The sequence below is a fragment of the Chiloscyllium punctatum genome, chromosome 6 (genome assembly GCF_047496795.1).
Source record: "Chiloscyllium punctatum isolate Juve2018m chromosome 6, sChiPun1.3, whole genome shotgun sequence".
NCBI classification, from domain to species: Eukaryota; Metazoa; Chordata; class Chondrichthyes; order Orectolobiformes; family Hemiscylliidae; genus Chiloscyllium; species Chiloscyllium punctatum.
This window is the reverse complement of record NC_092744.1, coordinates 60,792,766-60,813,725: the sequence shown is the minus strand read 5'-3', so window position 1 is coordinate 60,813,725 and position 20,960 is coordinate 60,792,766. Positions and strand designations below refer to the sequence as shown.

At 38.1% G+C, this 20,960-nt stretch overlaps 1 protein-coding gene across 6 annotated transcripts in view; it reads right to left on the bottom strand.

Moving 5' to 3' along the window:
• Nucleotides 1-5,469: 5,469 nt before the first annotated feature.
• dock10 (dedicator of cytokinesis 10) overlaps nt 5,470-20,960 on the bottom strand; it is a 342,639-nt gene continuing 327,148 nt past the window's right edge. For 4 of the 6 annotated variants that reach the window (XM_072572749.1, XM_072572747.1, XM_072572751.1 and 1 more), the window contains 3 exons: nt 20,102-20,240; nt 15,527-15,602; nt 5,470-6,637 (listed from right to left, as the gene is read on the bottom strand). In XM_072572749.1, coding sequence (XP_072428850.1) covers nt 6,567-6,637; nt 15,527-15,602; nt 20,102-20,240 — 286 coding nt within the window. In that variant the 3' untranslated portion in view covers nt 5,470-6,566. The remainder of the gene's footprint in view (nt 6,638-15,526; nt 15,603-20,101; nt 20,241-20,960) is intronic. The other 2 variants (XM_072572752.1, XM_072572750.1) reach the window with 1 other exon arrangement.

Sequence of the window (20,960 nt, the reverse complement as noted above, 5' to 3'; positions counted from 1 at the left end):
CCTAAACTGAACTGGAAAACAAGAGCTGGAATATTCCTGTAAAGTTGCTGCCCTGCTTTAAGAAGTATTATTTGTAACCTAAGCAGCTTGCCTTATTGCTTATGAATTCAAATGAACAAATTAATCTTGAGATTTGAGTTTAAACTATAAGACCCTTATAGCTTAAAGGAAAGGGATCCCTTTCAGTTAGTTAGATCTGAGAGTAGACAGGTGGTGCCTGCAAAGCCCAGAGCATGTACTCACTGAAATCTTGCATCATGGGGAAGGCTAAAATCTTGCCAAAGTTTCTTGTTCTTTTGCAATAGAGAATTAAAAATATTCAACTCTATTTGAAAAGATAATTTTGGTGAGCTGCCTTATATAACAGAGAGTGGAATCTGGGAGATGTTGTAACTATCTCAACCTGCAGTCTGGAAGAGCTAGACATACATAGATTCACAAATGACAGCTATCTTCCAAACTTCTGACAAAACGCCATGCTCTGACATTACAGTTGACCTGCATAAGGTCACAGATTTCAATGAGTACATCTTTAGTGAAATATAGGAACCTCACACATTATTACTGGCTGAGGCCTCTCTGCCTTCTGCAAGGACCGTTCCCTTCGCCACTCGCTGGTTTGTGCCACACTCCCCAACAAACCCTCCAACCTTCTCCTGCAAGTGAAAAAGATGCAACACCTGCCTGCACAACACCTCCCTCACCTCCATCGAGGACTCCAAACAGTCCTTCCAGGTGAGACAGAGGTTCACCTGCATCTCCTTCAACCTAGTCTCCCCCATTCAGTGCTCCCAATGTGGTCTTCTCTACATCGGTGAGACCCAACGTAGATCAGGTGACTGTTTCCCAAAGCATCTTCACTGGACCCGAAAAGGCTATCCTGACCTCCCAGCTACCACCCATTTCAATTCCTCTTGTCACTCCCCCTCCGACGTCTCCATCCTCAGCCAATCAGAAAGTCCTTGCTGTATACTTCTCCATTGCCACAGCGAATCAGACACAAATTGGAAGAACAACACCTCATCTTACGCCTGGACAGTAGAAATGAGATAAAGAAAATCCAGAGAAAGAATATTCCTGTTAGGCTGAAAGGAAAGGCTGGTAGGTATCGGGAATGCTGGATGATTAAAAAAATTGAGGGTTTAGTTAAGAAAAAGAAGGAAGCATATGTCAGGTATAGACAGGATCGATCGAGTAAATCCTTAGAAGAGTATAAAGGCAGTAGGAATATACTTAAGAGAGAAATCAGGAGGGCTAAAAGGGGACATAAGATAGCTTTGGCAAATAGAATTAAGGCGAATCCAAAGGGTTTTTACAAATACATTAAGGACAAAAGGGTACCTAGGGAGAGAATAGGACCTCTCAAAGATCAGCAAGGTGGCTTTTGTGTGGAGCTGCAGAAAATGGGGAGATACTAAACAAGTATTTTGCATCAGTATTTACTGTGGAAAAGGACATGGAAGATATAGAATGAAGGGAAATAGATGGTGACATCTTGAAAAATGTCCATATTGCAGAGGATGAAGTGCTGGATGTCTTGAAACACATAAAGGTGGATAAATCCCCAGGACCTGATCAGGTGTACCCTAGAACTCTCTGGGAAGCTAGAGGAGTGATTGCTGGACCTCTTGCTGAGATATTTGTATCATCGATAGTCACAGATGAGGTGCCAGAAGACTGGAAGTTGGCTAACGTGATGCCATTGTTCAAGAAGGGTGGTAAGGACAAGCGAGGGAACTATAGATCAGTGAACCTGACGTCGGTGGTGGGCAAGTTGTTGGAGAGAATCCTGAGGGACAGGATGTACATGTATTTGGAAAGGCAAAGTCTGATTAGGGATAGTCAACATGGCTTTGTGCAAGGGAAATCTTGTCTCACAAACTTGGTTGAGTTTTCTGAAGAAGTAACAAAGAGGATTGATGAAGGCAGAGTGGTAGAAGTGATCTATATGGAATTCAGTAAGGCGTTCGACAAGGTTCCCCATGGGAGATTGGTTAGCAAGGTTAGATCTCACGGAATACAGGGAGAACTAGTCATTTGGATACAGAACAGGCTCAAAGGTAAAAGACAGAGAGTGGTGGTGGAGTTTTTCAGACTGGAGGCCTGAGACCAGAGGAGTGTCATAAGAATCGTTGCTCGGTCCACTATTTTTCATCATTTATATAATTGATTTGGATGTGAGCATAAGAGGTATACTAAGTTTGCAGATGACACCAAAATTGGAGGTGTAGTGGACAGCGAAGAAGGTTACCTCAGATTACAACAGGATATGGACCAGATGGGCCAATGGGCTGAGAAGTAGCAGATGGAGTTTAATTCAGATAAATGTGAGGTGCTGCATTTTGGGAAAGCAAATCTTAGCAGGACTTATACACTTAATGGTAAGGTCCTTAGGAGTGTTGTTGAACAAAGTGACCTTGGAGTGCAGGTTCATATTTCTTGCAAGTGGAGTTGCAGGTAGATAGGATAGTGAAGAAAGTGTTTGGTATGCTTTTCTTTATCAGTCAGAGTATTGAGTACAGGAGTTGGGAGGTCATGTTACAGTTGTATAGGACGTTGGTTAGGCCACTTCTGGACTGGTCTCCTTCCTATAGGAAAGGTGTTGTGAAACTTGAAAGGGTTCAGAAAAGATTTACAAGAATGTTGCCAAGGTTGGAGGATTTGAGCTATAGGGAGAGGCTGTTTTCCCTGGAGCATCGGAGGCTGAGGGGTGACCTTATAGAGGTTTACAAAATTATGAGTGGCATGGATAGGATAAATGGACAAAATCTTTTCCCTGGGGTGGGGGTGTCCAGAATTAGAGGGCATAGGTTTAGGGTGAGAGGGGAAAGATATAAAACAGACATAAGGGGCAACTTTTTCGCGCAGAGGGTGGTTTGTGTATGGAATGAGCTGTCAGAAGAAGTGGTGGAGGCTGGTACAATTGCAACATTTAAAAGGCATTTGGATGGGTGTGTGAATTGGAAGGGTTTAAAAGGACATGGGCCAAGTGTTGGCTGGTGGGACTAGACTGGGTTGGGATGTCTGTTCAATATGGATGAGTTGGACTGAAGGGTCTTTTTCCGTGCTGTACATCTCTATGACTCTATGACTCAACATTGAGTTCTCCAATTTGAAATAACTTTCTGACCCATCTGCAAAAGATTAAAATGCTGAGTTGAAAATTACTTGTAAACAACAAAGCTCTCAAACATTTATATTTAGCAAAATATTATTTAGCTTAAACTTTTATGGTTGCATTTTGAATGATTTTATTTTGCAGCTACTTCCCTGGGCTCTCTTCAATTGAAAAGAAGCTTTGGTTTGGTCAATAAAGAAGCTTAAGACATATAAAAGTTCAATGTTGTAACTTTGAAAATGAAACAGCAACCAAAAATATTAATGTTTATAATAGTTTGCAACAGTCACAGATAATGTTTTGTTTTAGTATTTTAACAATTGTTCAGTGAAGGAAGCTCTGATTTGACTTCAAACAGTATAGAATTTTTTTTTTAAAAGCAGGTGCTTTCTTTCATATTTCAAAGAGGACAACTGAACTATTTCTCCATTGTATAATGTGGTTGAATCTGACAGAATAAGGCATGATTTTCATCACAGCTGAGCAATTCTCACTATTCTTTCCATTGTTGGGGTGAAGGATTGAGCAATTAGGTATAATTACTTCAATGTGCTCATACTTTCACTGTACAAACAGAAGGAAAATTTACTGTGTGCAGCTTACAGCTGCAAACCCACACTGAGCTGTATTTGCATTTCAGAAAAAAGCTATTAAAATGGCACCATTTTAGAATGAATACAAATACAAGTACATTTTTCACCAGATGCAAAATGTTATTACAACAAAGACAATTACTTACTACTAAAACTAATTATTGCTTTTCTGATTCCATCTTGATCTTAAAAATCAACATTTTTGTTCATTTTATCAAGCATTATAAAGCAGTATCAATCATTTTTCAAATTATTGCTACTCAAACAAAATGACACATCTACCTAAAATATATATGTGAACATAAACTGATCTTGGTATTTGAGCTTAGGTTGTGAATATGATGTAAAAGCTTTACATTATAGTTAATCATGCCTACTATCTATCTGAACACCAATATTTCCTAGAGGTAAATAACAGTTTTGTATCTTTTTATTTCTAGACCAAGCTTCAGAGGACTGTAATCTGTTTGGTTAAGGAAATGGATGTTAAAGCAAAACAATAATGTGGACATAAAGCAGACTTAGCAGAGTAAAACAACACCAAAGCTGTACTATATAAATAGCTCACACTCCAATTGTCACTGTATTTTCATATTTTAAATAAACATTCTAGTATTTTGTGTGGGGAAAAGGGGCCTGCAAATTCTATCTCCAATTTCAAGTTATTTTAACCACAGTATATCATTAGTAATGAAACAGCAATCACTGTTGGCATTACTACAGATATATTTATATAGGGAAAAATGTTTAATAAATGAACGATTGCCGGAGTGACAGATAATGAGAATGTTGCACTATATTTTCATATCCATGAAATTAAGTGCATGTGCAATTACTGCATGTAACAACAATAGTTATCTTCAATATTACTTTTTAGGAAGGTAGGACCCATATAAAATGTTAACACCGTTCTTGGAATACATTTAAAACAGATATAAAAATTTACGGACCCTGTCATAATTGGAACAAATCTAAAAGGCTCACCATAATTGCACAGGCACATTAGAAATCAGGCATTGTGATGACCTGGGCAAAAGGAAACCTGTGGTTCTCCCCTTCTCAGTCTCTGCTCTTTCCTCTGATATTTAACTATCTATTCGCAGTGATGATGACAGTCTACTTAATCCAATCTACCCCATCCTGCACAATTTTGTACATATTTTTGCAAGAACCAAATATACTTGGAAGTACAGTGCTTCTCAGAAGCTGTCTACTATACCAATGTTACACCTTTCTATGAACCTTCTCCTCTGATATTAATCTGTTACCAACTATAGACTCAGAAGATGGTTATGTTATCACTTTTATGCTCTTCTAAGGTTTGCAACAATGGATATATAGCCAACTAATTTGTGTCAAGTCCTGATATAAACGTAGACAGTGATTGAAAGAGATGTTTGGAAAATTTATCACATTATTTCAGCTTGCCAAGTGTGGGAACAATTTGTGTAATGTTATGATAGATTTAAAAATTGGAATAGGATAAATGTAGAGACTTTCATTTACAATATATAGTTCCCTTTAACTTAGAAAACTGTTGAGAAAGCAGCCACTTCTGTTGACCATATTAAAACATCCACAAACATACATGAATGTAAGCATACAGATACTGAGCTCTGTGGTCATACAGCGTGATTCACAGATGGATAGCAGAGATTGCACTGCTGCAGATCCTACAATGCATTAGACAGTCCTGGACTATTAGTGCAATATAGCTGCAACACCCTAATGAGGGGCTTAAACACTGTGCCACAAAAAACAAATTTTATTTATTTAAACATCACATTTACCGGTAAGAAGGCAAAGTTAACAACGAACATAAGAACATCATTAGACAAAAATAGAATGTTGCCATGTGCAAGCATAAAATAAGGGCATGTTCGCAGAACCTCACACAGCTTCCAGACACCAGGCCACAGCTGAAAATAGTTATTAACATTTATTTATTAAAACAAAACAAATACTTCTGCATTGTCTGGGATATTTAACAAATATTAACAGATAGAAAGCCATGATGGTTAAACATACAGTGAATTTGTGGTTTTCAGATTGCATTCGTGAGCCAATAGCTTATGCTACTTATTTTTTGTGTTGGCTAAACTCTGCATTAAATTTTAACTTTGAAAGTGCTCCCAATATCTGTTACACATTTATATATACACACTCAGAAGGGAGTCTGTACTTTCAAGTGAAATCTGAATTTTGTGCTTTCCAGTACTATTTTCTTTTGACAGTATTGATGGTGTTTTGTGCAACAAAGATTTGTAAAAATAAATTTTAACAAGTTTCCAATGTATGTACACAAATACTTTACATAATTTTTTTAAACTTGTTATTTTGCTGTTAAATTTCTCTGATCAGTATATCCATTTAAACTCATTGTAAAATATCTATTTTACATATTAATGTCAATATTTACAGTTAAAATAGAGAATAAAAAGCACTTCAAGATCTTTAAAGGTTGTAAAATATCAACATTTCCATTTAAAATAGTACTAGTAAAGGACAAGTTAGGTAGTTTACTGCTAACTGCAAGCACTTTACATTCATATCTTATGCATTACACATATCCAACTTGGTGTAATAAAGGTCACAGAACAACAAAATGTCAAGTAAATAGTGCAGAAACTGCAGGTACTCTGCAAATATGAGTTTCAAGCTGGGAATGTTGTAATTGTTCAGTACAATAAAACAGTTCAATTTTATTTCACATATGTGTATTTTGCAACTTGTAACATTCCCAGCATCCAATATCTACCACCATTATAATTTGTGGCAACTTATTGAACAGCAAGTGATATTATTCAGAATTTGATGCGACTGTTACTCCTGATAAGTTATTCGAAGTGGTGGTTCTACTGATTGCTCGGAGCACGTGCTGTCGTTCCACTCCTGGCTGCTTTGTCATGTCCTCCCCGTACACAACCTATTTTGTTGGCAAAAATAAGAAAAGATTTTTAATCAGAGGTACACTTCTTAAAATCCTGCATCATAGGTGAACAGTTGGGGTGGGGATGAGGGTGTGTAGATACTTTGCTACTATTCATCGAACCTCTGGCATTGAATCAAATTGCAAGGTAACATGCAATCAATGTGACAAGTGTTATTAACTGAGGGAATGAATTGTTGACAAGTGGAACACAAGGTGTTCACCAAATTGCATTAATAATGCCAAAATATATTTTTAGCAAACAAAGGGAGAGAAAATGTGCAAATGTTGACAGAGTGCTGCATGTTTGAAATGAAATGTACACACATTAAAATGGATTGCTACCCACTCTTATTCCTTAAAATTCAGTTAACTGATAAAACAAGCAATGCTTGAATGATCCAGCAACATGACATTTTAATGCTATCCTGTGGGATAAAGCTACTCCGATGGTGCAAGTTGTCTGCTGATGAAAGCTAATGGAACAGATCAGGACTATGCATTGCAGCAATGAAATCTTTGAATATATTGAAATAAAAAATGATAAAACCAAACAAGTGCTGAAAAAAGGAAAAAAAATAATATAACTGAAAATAAAGTGTTAAATAAAGTAGAACTTCTCGTGACATAAAAGGATCTATTTTATATCGCCAATGCATATTTGTAGATGCAATTGAAAAAAAGTGGTGAGTGAGCAGAGTTAGAATTTATTATTAGCCAGCACTCTCTTTATAAAGCAGGGCAAGAAAGATGGCAGTGCAGTGATACATGAAAGGAGATATATGAACAAATTCTTATCCTGCATAGTCATAGATGCTTCAGATGTTATTTCATCTACATTTATTTTTCTTTCTCTCCTGTGACATTTCAGTCATGCAGTACTATGAAAACCCCAAAGGAGTTCCCATCCTCATCCACTTTTTAATTGCAATACCAACCAAGCACACTTTTAGAAAAAAAACTGACCAAGGAAAGCTTCCTCTGGTTTCATGTCACCATAGTCTTACCAGAGCAGAGGGCTGCTCCCTCATTAGAGAGAAGCAACTGGTGGTGTTTAACTTGAGGGCATCAGACCTCAGGCAAGGGAAGAGATTGAGAAGGAGAGTCCTTCATAGTAACCTCAAACCAGTAATAGGAATTGAACCCATGTTGTTGGCATCACACTGCTCTGCAAACCAACAATTCAACCAACTGAGCTATACCAATTCCCATTCTCTGGTAAGCACAGCAATAACATTAAGCAGAGTATGAAAATCTGAATTGAAATTGAAATGAAATCAGCCTTGGTAATATTCTCTACAATATAACTTATAGATAGGTTAGATCAACACTTCATCCATTTCATAAAGGAATGAAACTGGGAATGAAGTGTCTCCAAAAATGTGAAATCAAGCAAGTATGTACATGATTTCCCTTTGTCCAGTGAATCTCAGTCTTATTTATTGCACCTCCCATTCCATACAAAATGGATTTAGCCGTGACATGGACTAGGAGGAAGTCGGGGAAGTCCTTAATGAATAGTTTGTTTCAGTATTTACTACTGAGAGGGACCTTGATGTTTCTGAGGTCAGCGAGAAATGGACTGAAACGCTTGAACAGGTTGATGTTAAAAAGGAGGATGTGCTAGAAATTTTGAAAAACATAAGGAAAGATAAATCGCCATGGGCTAGGTGGGACATAGCTTACTACAGGAAGTGAGGGAAGAGATTGCTGCACCGTTGGTGATGGTCCAGTGTCCTCAGTATCAGATAATTGGAGGGTGGCAAATGTTATTCCCTTGTTCAAGAAAGGGAATAGGGATAGTCCTGGGAATTACAGACCAGTCAGTCTTACGTCAGTGGTGGGCAAAGTATTGGAGAGGATTCTGAGGGAGACGATTTATGATTACTTGAAAAATCATAGTGAGGTTAGAGATAGTCAGCATGGATGTGTGAGGGGTAGTTCATGCCTCACAAACCTTGTTGAATTCTTTGAGGTTGTGACAAAACACATTGATGAAGGTAGAGCAGTGGATGTGGTGTACATGGATTTTTAGCAAGACATTTGATAAAGTTCTCCATGGTAGGCTCATTCAGAAAGTAAGGAGGCATGGGATACAGGGAAACCTGTCTGTCTGGATACAAAATTGGCTGGCACTTAGATGACAGAGGGTGGTGGTTAATGGAAAGTATTCAGCCTGGACCTTGGTGACCAGTGGTATTCAGCAAGGATCGTTCTGGGACCTCTGCTCTTTGTGATTTTTATAAATGACTTGGATGAGGAAGTGGAAGACTGGGTTAGTAAACTTGCTGATGCCACAAAGGTTGCTAGAGTTGTGGATAGTGTGGAGGGCTGTTGTAGGTTGCAATGTGACATTGACAGAATGCAGAACTGGGCTGATAAGTTCAACCTGGAAAAGTGTGATGTCATTAACTTTGGAAAGTTGAATTTGAATACCGATTACAGGGTTAAAGGCAGAATTCTCAGCAGTGTGAAGGAACAGGGGGATCTTGGAGTTCATGTGCATTGATCCACATTGATGTGTTGGTTTTCACTAGCAGGGGATTGGGCTTAAGAGCTGTGAAGTTAATCTGCAATTCCATAGAGCCCTGGTTAGAGCACACTTGAAAATATTGTGTTCAGTTCTGGTTGCCTTATTATAGGAAAGACGTGGAAGCTTTAGACAGGGTTCAGACGAGATTTGCCAGGATGCTGCCTGGACTAGGGGGCACGTCTTATGAAGAAAGGTTGAGGGAGCTAGGACTTTTACCATTGGAGCTAAGAAGGATGAGAGGTGACTTGATAGAGGTGTACAAGATGTTGCATATACAGAGTGGATAGACAGAAACGTTTTCCCCGGGTGGAAATGCTGTGGGCATAATTTTAAGGTAATTGGAGGAAAGTTTAGGGGAGATGTCAGAGGTAGGTTCTTTACACAAAGAGTGGTAGATGCGTATATTGCACTGCCAGCAGTGGTAGTAGAGTCAGCTACATTAGGGACATTTAAGTGACTTTTGAATAGGCACATGGAAGTTAGTAAAATGAAGGGTATGTAGGTTAGTCTGATCTTAGAGTAGGTTAAAAGGGTAGCACAACATCAAGGGCCGAAGGGCCTGTACTGTGCTGTACTGTTCTATGCTCTTTGTGAGCCTGCAAACTTGATTTTATGTTTCTCATCTCACCATGAGTAATGCTGGAGGCAGGTCTTGCAATTTGTTTTCTTCCTTCTATTCTTTAAAAAGGTTAGCATCTCTCCTCATTTAGATGGTACTAAATTAACTTTCCAATATACCAATATATGCTGATTCAAGGATGATGACTATTCAGGGTGATGTATCTCTGTTGGGGGCCTTCACGTGACTGAACAAGCTGATTCTTGACCCACTGACCTTTGAGCACATGGGGCAGGAGATCACACAGGGTAAGGAGATTCGAAGAGCAGGATCTGTTTCCTTTTCTTCTCTGCTACCAGTTTGCCTCATGAAAACATGATGCAGCTTGATGTTCAAATTGTCAGCACTTTAAGTAATTGGTAGCAAATACCTCTCAGTTATTAGTGTCAATAGTGTGATGCTTCAGGCAAGGCTTCAGTGTGTTTTCATAGTGCATTTTGGTTTACCCCTGGAATGTTGGCCATTTGAAAGGTGAGAAAACAGGTCCTGTCAGCAGAGATGTTTTTTGACCATCTAAACAGGCAGAATATCTAGTCTACTAAACTTGGCATTTCCGAGTTACCATGATTGCTTTTGGAGCGTGGCCTCTAAAGGACAGTAGCATTTGATTGAGAGTGTTCCCACTGAATTCACAATATGAAGCTTTGCCAATGGAATCTCTCTCATGCTTTTATATGATTTGGAGATGCCGATGTTGGACTGGGGTGTACAAAGTTAAAAATCACACAACACCAGGTTATAATCCGACAGGTTTAATTGGAAGCACTAGCTTTCGGAGTGACGCTCCTTCATCAGGTGGTTGTGGAGGACTCCATTGTAAGACACAGAATTATAGCAAATGTAACATTTTTGTGATTTACATGTGAAAGAAGCGAAACTATGATGGTCATTCTAATAGATGAGACACTCAGCAAACAATCAAGGTATTTTCAATGTATAATTTTAGTTACATCACACTGTAAACTTTTTGCTATAAATTCTGTGTCTTACAATTCCTCCACAACCACCTGATAAAGGAGCGTCGCTCCGAAAGCGAGTGCTTCCAATTAAACCTGTTGGACTATAAACTGGTGTTGTGTGATTTTTATGCTTTTATGTGTTTCTGCTATGAAGTCCAAGTCTTACTGCAGTACAGGAGTATGGAGACGATAGCTGCTCTGTACACTAGGACTTCTATTGACTTGTAGAGATCTTTGTCAGCAAAAAGACCCCGCTGATGTGTATGTACAAAGCTGACCTGGTGCAGCTGAACTGTGTTGGGCCACCTCATCAAGTTTGAGAGAGGTGGTTGCCAAGAGATGGAAAGTTCCTGACATATTCCAGAGATTCTCCTTCCACATAAGTTGGAGGTGAAATGTTTAGGTGACCAAATGTGGTGCATTATATGAGTTTTTGTTTTAGCAACATTCAAGGATGGGCTGAATTTCTTAGCTCCAAAAGATTAAAGAGAGTAAGGGAGGCTTGCAAATCTGTTGCAGTGTGGACAACAAAATTACAATCATCTGCAAGTAATTCATCATGTGTGTCTAAGGTGGTGAAGTTTTGGCATGGAGATAACTGAAGTTAAAAACCTTTCAACTATTTAAGGCTGAGACCAGAGGGCAATTGATCTTTCTTGAGGTGACAGCCACTGCTAGGTAAACCGTAAATAGTATGGGGGCTTAGCTACCACACAGCCTTCCTTGATCCTGGTCCAAATTTCGAAGGCAGCAGTAACAGATTTCAGTCGCCCTCATTTCATCATGAAGCAACTGCAGGATTGTGCAGCACAATCCACAGAGCATGTACTTAATTGGTTCAAATGCTTTGCTTAGGACAACGTATTTTCTTTAAGAGTCCCTGGTGCTACCTTTGACATTTTTCTTGGATTTGTCTGACAAGACCGTGCCAGAGGTAGCTCTGGAAGGTGCAAACATTGTGTCTCCTGAAGGACCTCCTCAGCCACAGGAAGTAGACAAATTAGGAGAACACGTGTCAAGATTTAGGAAAAGAGGCACATAGTTTACACAGCATGATTTGGTCTCCTTTATGAACATAGTTACAATTCTTGCACTTCTGAAATCAACGTTTTTTTTTCTTTTTCCTTCCAAGGCTATAGAAGGATTGCTTGGAATCTTGATGTGAAGAAAAACACATCAGCTTTGAAGACCACAGGTAGAATGGTATCAGGGCTGCAGGCTTGGCTCTTTTTCATTCATTCAATTGCTTGTGCCAGCTCACTATCACTGGTAGTCCAACCTATCTGAAGAATACCAATTACCATTATGGACTCACTGTTGAGGACGTTTCAAAATAGTCCTTCCAAGATTGAGGGATGGCATCCTTAAGAAGACAAAATCATCATTTGAATGAAGGGAATTTTGTCCATTGACGACCCCGGTCACATGCTACAATGATCAGAATATTGCTGGATGTCTCTGGCTTTTTCTCTTGCCTCCATATTTGTCTTTGGCATCAGCCTGGATCTGTTGGACTGCTGCTGTTTCGACTCGGGACCTTAGGAGGTCACATATTTCTGGATTGTTTTCAAACCAGTATTGGTGACGATGATGCTCAAGCCAAATGGTTTGAGCACACATATCCAGTACAGTCAGTTTTATTTGATCCCACTGCTCTGGAATTAAGTTGGATGTGTAGAGATTTTGCAGAATTATCAGGAAATGCAGTTTGTCTCTTGGTCAAGCAGCTTCAGCGCTAAGACACTGAACTTCACATTTTTGGATTTTGGGACTTAAAATGTTTTTATGCTGTGTCAATTTTCATCAGCAATCAAACAAAGCAATAATTTATCCAGCAAATGTCAGCATAGAGTGAATAACTTGGACATTACTTGGCTCTTTGACCGGAACAATAGCACAAACCAAGTGCTTTGATCAAAGATGCCTGCAAGGTCATTTTGTATTTGTTTGCTGATGGAAGAGAATGTTTGTTTTAATGAAGCCACGCTGAGCACACTTTGTCGGCAGGACTACATTATTTGCATTGACTTTTCTCACCCTATATTTTCAAATGGTTCCCCTCTGGACGTTAGCGGATGGCTATAACCAACAGAAAGATAATATTTTCTTCTTTTGGAAGGATAGTGAGAACTTCACCACCATCAGAACAGAAATTATCAAACATCTTTGTTGGGTTCTAAGTGCTATATAGACAGACATTTTGGACTGGACTGTTTCTTCAATGTCCCTTCAACCTGTGAATCGCTACTTTGATGTGTTGGGGAAGCTTGTATACACTGACGACTCTTTGACTGATGCTGTTGGTGGGCCATGCATGTCTGTGGAAGCATAATGTGAAAGCCTACCATGGCAGCTGGGCAAGTTACGTTCAGTCAATTAAATACATCTGGAATAAAAAGCTTATATCACAATAATGACCATGAAACTATTGGACTATAGTCAAAATTCACCAGTTTGTTCATGTCCTTTTGGAAATGTTATTTGGACTGCCGAGGCTCCAGACCCATAGCAATGTGGTTAACCCTTACCTGCTCTTTGAAACGGATTAGCAACCCCATTGAATTGTATAGGATTGAACAATAAATGCTGACCTTCTCAGTGATGCCAACATATGAAAATTAATGAAAAGACATTTAGTTAAGTACTAGAAGTACTGTGATGTCAGGACTCCTAAAAATTGAAAAGGAACTAGAATATCAAAAGAATGCTTAAATCTTGAATGAAAAGAACATTAAAAGATGTCATAATTACAACACACAGCATCAAAGAGACATATTAACATATTCTGGGTTTGTAGCATGTTATAATACTCAGCAAAATAATCAGGTGTATTTTAAATGAAAGAAAAGCATAAAATGAGATTTATCAACTCTGTCTAGGTTCAGGATAGTATTCTTTCCAGTAGACATCCTGAAGTGTGCACTTTCTGGTTTCATAACATCAACAGAAATTATTCAATGCAGCATGGAATCCTAACGCTATTGGAAAATGTAGAGGAAAGTGCATTGTTAAATCCAACTACGCAGTTTTCACATATGGTCACAATAGTGCACCAGAATAATGCTATAAGGACTGAATAAGCAATGACTTCTTCAACTATTTATCTCATAACTCTCAAATTCTTAAGGTACAATTGAGTTGTGCAAATTACTTGCAATTCAATGGTTTCAGAGCATCACAAAGCAACATGCATTTCATTTATTGAGGGAATTTTGGTATATCTCTTGTCCAATTTATCAGAGATAACACTATTGGTTCCTAATTATTTGAAAGACAAAAGTCTCTTTAATATTACAATAAGGTTTGGGACTATGGTGGAAGTTAAATGTACTGAAGTTAGAGTGTTTCTATGGTAATAAAATGTTACTGTCATTGGCTGTTGTGCAACAATATATTTTCTGCTGTTGTCTGTTGGTTATCATATTTTATTTCATTCTTTTATTGCTTGCTTGTCACCAGCTATAATTGTTAGCAGAGTACTATTTGTTTGGAAGTTGGCTGTCTAGAAGGAACATGAAATTAGATTTTCCTACACGTCGGGATAGATCTGATGCTAAAAATATTATTGATGCATAAGGATTCTGATGTTGTCTTTTAAATTTTGTTTGATCACTTTTTTTTGGCAAAAATGATTTACTTTACTTGGTATGGTTAATAGCAAATTTATTTGTAGGCTTTTCACTTCAGAAGCAAGCTACCATCAAGTAAACTTTCTCCCATGCAAAACCAAGTTAGAAAGCTATAAGTTCATCAGGTTAATGAATCACACATTTTGTCCTGGGCATATAAAATGCACAACTATAAACACAGAATTAGAAGTCTACAAAATGAATGAGATTACAGACCATTACAATATAGTGTTAAACATACACTTAAAACTTCTTAATAATTTTTATAAATTTTTAATAATTCTAATTGTTCAAATATTGCAACTATATATATAATATATCCAATTTAGTGATTATTCTGGTGTTATTACTATAAAAGCTGTAATTCTCTATGTTCTTGCTTGACATAACAGTCTTTTTATATATGGGCTCCTGTCCATCAGTACAAAAATATTATTATCAGTTGACTTCTCAGAACATTTATTCCCTAATTTAGTAATTTTTAATTTAAAAACTAAGTTAACTTTGGAAACCTTTAGAGATTAACGGGGAGTATCCTTTTAGGCAGCTGCCATAAACATTTCTTGCAAAACTGTAACTAGAAAATTTAATGTGTTAAAATTCAGATTGCATAAGCAACAGTATCTTTTGAAAAAAAGAATAACATTATCCACACAAGCAACTGATAGCATGACTGAAAGCCAGAGATTTTTAAAACACGATTATCAACATAAAATATAATGTGTCACATTGTTTGTTATCAGGGGGGAAGGGAGCAGATGTAAGCTCAGGTCTCTCCACATAATGAATTTTTCGCATTTTGACAATGGAGGTTGGCCCAGTGTTTCACAAAATAAAGTGTGTGCTTGTGTTTGTGTGTAAAACAAAAAAAATTATAAAATTAAATAAAATGCATCATTTTCTTCTTAAGTCTTTCATGTTTCTTTGCTGACAGGGGGATTTCTAAATGGATACAATCATATAATCCAAATACTGAGTTTTACACATTGTCATTTAACCAGAAAACAAACAAATAGAATTGCTACACTTGTGCGATTTATGTAACACCTTTGGGAAGATATTTCACAATACATTAACAAAAATGAAAATAGAAGTTGAAACATTGTAAAGAGTAGAACTTCATCATTGACAGAGATCTAGACATACCATTTTTGGTAACGGTAGTGAAGGAGGTAATAGACTGAGAAGAGTAGAAGTTGGAAGAAGTGTAAGCATAATTCAGCTGCCAAAGAAAAATCAAAACAACAAAGTGAGTATATTCTGTTGAAGATTCGATGCTCAAATATTGCATCATAACAAGTTATTAAATAATTCAAGATTCACTTTAAAATCAATTTTTAATTAAATGATATTAATTACAAAGTTTGCATTATCAGTTATCAAGAGCTCAAGAAATCCAGGATATAAAATCAGATGCTCTGTTAAGTAACTGCTGCTCTCTTTTTCTCTAAATTGCAGACATTGGTTTGATCTCAGACAATGTATTATCTGTTCATCTAGTATCAGCAATGTCATTGCTAGCCACAGCATGGTTTCTTTTTGATCTATTTCAGAAACATACCTTTATAGCCTCAAAATAGTTGCATAAGGCAGATGCTTTCATTTATGAAAAAGAAACAATGTAATTGAATGCCAAATAGGAGCAATTTGTGAGAAAATCTATATCAATTTTGAACTATGTTGAAATAATGCAACTTATTGTACACAGAAGCTTCACTCCCAATGCCTCTTCAATTGAGGTTCAGCACAACTAAATAACGCAGAACTGAAAAATAGTATCCTGGTGTACAGCATCATCAAATCCTGTGGGATTGTACCTCAGCAAAGATGAATATAAAGTTAAATATATTGCACAGGAAACATACACAATGAAAGGATGTCAATTAGCAACCATGTATTAAGGAAGAGGGTGTAAGGTTTCATTTGTTTATGTACATTTCCTGCCCACATTGTGCAGTCTGTGATGAAATAGTGCCTCTCAATGTAGATTTCAAAGAAATTCGCTTACAACAAATTAGCAATCTTTTGTGGTGAGAATGATCCCTTTCTTGACAATTGTTTGAGTCGGTGCCAAGTCAAGGAGATCTCCAGGCATCTAGCAACAGTGACATCATTAGGTAGTGCAACCAGCCAATCGCATTGAAGCCTTCTCAATGAAAGCAAATCAGGAAATACAATGAACTAATTTCTCACTTTTAATTAAACTCTTAGAAATGAGTGAAAATGATTACAACGTACACACTGAATAAAGTTAAAAGCTCACATACCAGAAGTAAACTTAAAAATATAGACTCAGAGACATTTACAAAATGGAAAGAGGCCATTCGGCCCATTCTGTCTGTGCCAGTAAACAAAGGTCTGACTAACTATAACTATTTTCAAGCTCTTAAGCCATAGCCTTTGAAGCTAATAAAACACAACTGAATACCTTAATACTGTTTAAATGTTATGCAAGAGTTTCCAACTCAAACACTCTTTTAGGCATTGAATTTCAGACTTCCACCATCCTCTGAGTGTAAATAACTTCTCATTTCTCCTCTTACCCTTCTATCTTCTACCATTAATCTCCTGGCTACTGACCCCTCTACAAATGGAAAAGGTGCCCTCTAATCCACCCTATCTATGCCTCTCATAATTGTGTCACCTCTATCAGGTCCCCTCTTAAACTTCATTGTTCCAACGAAAACAACCACAGCCTATCCAATCTTCCCTCAATGCTCAAACCCTCCAGCCTATGCAGCATTTTGCTAAATCTTCTTTACATCCTCTCCAGTACAAACAAATTCTTGCTAAAATAATCTACATTTGAATGTTTGTCTATTTGGAAAACACAAGTTTAATCAGAACAGAGAAATTCAATCTTCCACAAATATTAAATTAGTTTTCCAGAGGCACTGAAGTTGTCTAGCAGTAATCCTGAACATAATAGATAGTTAAAAATCCAATTACACATAATTAAACAAGTTTTACGGGAGTTTCTCAGTGAGATGAACAGCATAAATATATATATTCCTGTCAGTTCACTGATTTCCCTAAGATTGTATTTTTGTTGGATAAAGCATTGTTCCTTCAACAGTGCACCCTGCTGGAAAGTTACAGACAGAAAGTTCTGGATTTCTGTTGGTGAACAGCAAATTCACCATACTCAACAAAGAATTAGTTGCTTAAAAAGGTCTGCAGTTATGCAACAAATTTTACCAGTAAATTAACAAAATGTAAGGACCAGTATCTTTTTTCTGTTTTCTTTAAACAGTGGACTGAAATAAAGAAGAACTGTTTTGAAATTAATGTTTTGAAAGGATGGTTGCAAGGTTTGAATGCAAGAAACTTATACTCATGACAAGTATTGTTTGAACTAGCAGTAACTGAAGTGGTTGCAGGTGAATAGGAGCTGAAGGGTTCTATATTTAGATATGGCTCTGGTTGGAAATACGAACTTATTGGTCTATGGACTAATGACCAGTTACTGATGACAAGGGCCTTTGCTTGGCAACAACCTGTTTCAAGAAGACCACCATCATCCTGGTACTAAAGAAAACTCATGCAGCATGTCTCAATGACTACTACCCAGTAGCCGTGGCCTCCATAATTATGAAGTGCTTCAAGAGGTTAGTCATGGCTCACACTAGCCTGCCTTGATCCTTGTAATTCACCCACCATTGCAACAGGTCCATGGCAGACACCACTTCCCTGGCCCTACACTCATCCTTGGAACATCGAGATAACAAGGATACTTGTGTCAGGCTTCTACGTATTGACTACAGCTCCACATTCAAGACTATAATTCCAACCAAACTAATGTCCAAACTTTGAGATCTGGGTGTCTGCTCTGCTCTCTGCAACTGAATCGACTTCCTGACCCCTAATCCACAATCCGTGACAACAGGCAACAGCACCTCCTCCACAACAATTCTCAACGCTGGCACCCCACAAGGGTACATACTCAGCCCCCTACTATACTCCCTATACACACAATACTGTGTGGCCAAGTTTCATTCTAACTCCATCTACATGTTCGCTGATGACACCGCCATTATAAGCTGGATCTCAAACGATGATGAGATGGAATACAGGTGGTTCTCTTATAACATCATGGTTCAGTTCCCATGCAATCTCGCTTAATAAGAAAATCACGAAATTCCAACAGCATTTAAAGTAATGGGGCCGGAATCATATTATAACCAATATAGGTAAGGAAAGTTCGTGTTCTACAAATATCGGTCTAAATTCAATTTGTGTTGCTGAAACACATGCTGTAGGTGAACCACCTGTATAGGAAAGAGATAGAGTGGGTGGTGGCATAGTGTAAAGATAACAATCTCTCCCTCAACATCAGCAAAACAAAAGAGCTGGTCATTAACTTCAGGAAGCAGTGTGGAGGGCTCAGCCCCATCTACATCAATGGGGGCTGAGGTGGAAATGGTTGAGGCATATCAAGGAGTCTATCTCAGATTGTTTGCCATCTCTCAGCTTGATTTCAGGTGTGAACTGCAGACATTGCGGACTCATTCAGTTGGTCCCTAACTGGTTGGTAAAATAAGGGGGAGTGCTCATAGGATGCACATTATCTATGTACAATTGCCACACCAACTGCAAAAGAAGTCAAATGTGCATTTAATGCAGAAATTCAAATATTGTGATACATCATTCACTAGTTAAATTCATGAAAAAAACATCTTATTTTTCTGGCTTACCAGCAAAATGCATTGACCAGAGTAATGTTGTGCATTTGTGTGCTGGATATGTATTAAAGTAATTATAGGAAGTTCCTTCTTATCCATTTCAGTCCAAGAACGATTTTCATAACTTGTTAAATATAATTACTGGCTGTTAGCCTGCCTGGTATTGAAAATTAACTGATGTGGCTGTCTCATTGCTTTGTTCTGGTGGAGTGGGGAGTAGAATGGCTTTCCTCTCTTTCTTTCTCCTCAATTGATTGCAATAGGGTTTGGTATGTTTAATTGGTGAGATAGGGGAGTGTTCGAAATGTCATACTTGTAATTCAAAAAGGGTTCCAGAAGTATTCAAAAATGATGCATGAAATGGAAACTGTCAATTGGGTGATTTTTCAGGAAACTCAGTCCATCTGACCAGATTTCCCACTAAAAACTGATGGCAGCCTTTTTATTCAGTGCAAGTTGGTTTTAAAGGAGGAGTGACCTCCTCCACCTGTTGGCACATAGGGTTAGAATGGTTATTCTTGACCAGTGGGCTGAAGGGCCTTTCTCCTGTTCTGCTGATCTCAATGACACCATTTCCTGCTCCTGCCCACAAACCGAATCACGGTCAGAATAAATACATGGGATATTCATGTAGCTGAAGTAATGAGAAATTGAATGGACATCTGAGGCACATTCGCTTACTCATGGGTTTTGCTCCTCGAAGCCATCCAATCTCAACACAGTTGTTTCTATAAGTTTCTCAGGAACCTTACCTGCTACTCAGAGGTTTTTTTTTAATACTCCCAACAGGTCTGCCATTTCTCCCCTTTAAGATGCGGTTGCAAGCTCTTTAAGTGCAGCCACAATGAGCCATTTCCTGCTGCCAGAGCACCAAGCCATCTACTGGAGAGCAGGTTTAAAGCTCACAATACAATGAGGACCTTGAATGCCTTCTGCATTCCCCTCTGGATGGGCAACATGCATCATCCAAGGCCGGGCAAACAAATAGAAAGAACTGTGCAACTTACATGGTGACAGCAGTTATATGAGAAATGCTAACCTGCTCATTCATGACTGTAGACAACTCGCTGAGCAGATCCCTGTAGTGGGACTTCATCTCCTCCTGGTATTCTAATTGGTCTTCTTTAATAAGCCGTTCATTAACCTCCAGAGCATGTCCACATGCAGCTGCAAATTGTCTATACAGATAAGGTAAAAAATAAAAATAAGCAAATCACTGAACATTTTTATATTGATTTCCAGAATGTCATTGAAGCTTTTAATAGTGATGTAAGTTTTAGATATAGAAGTTAATAGCCAGCTGAATGGAGCACTGACTATGGCTATAGGCACCGAAAGGAGTCAAGGCAACCGACTCAAAAAGGAGATCTGCTTCAACTTATAAAGGGAGACAGGACCATTACAAAAGGTACAAAGCATGGAGTTGTTTGGTTCAATAGAGAAATGATTGCAGTAAAAAGAGTGTCTTAGTACATTCAAAAACTGGAGAATCAATTGCACAAAGGAAAGGCCAGAATGATACAGAAATTAGAACATGTAAGTGGGTTGGAAATATTAAGTTCCCAAAGAAAACCAAAGGAATATGGTTGCATCAAGGAAAGGTGAAAAGATTGAGGTAGATGAGAGATGGTTGAAGCAGAGGAGTAATGAAGCTGAACAAGAGAGAGGATATTAAAGTCATCTACTTGGATTTACAATAAGAATATCAGGGCTAACCCTTCACTATGGCACAGAATCATTACTAGTTTTTAAGTCAAGTTACAGGAGAAGGCCAGGATCAGTTGTGTTCTGTGAATACTTGCCGCAGACTGACTATGAAACACTGCTGCTGAGACAATTTTTTGAGTCAGGATAGACAACCAGACCTGGCAGTTTAGTGGGTTGCAGGCTACTGTCTG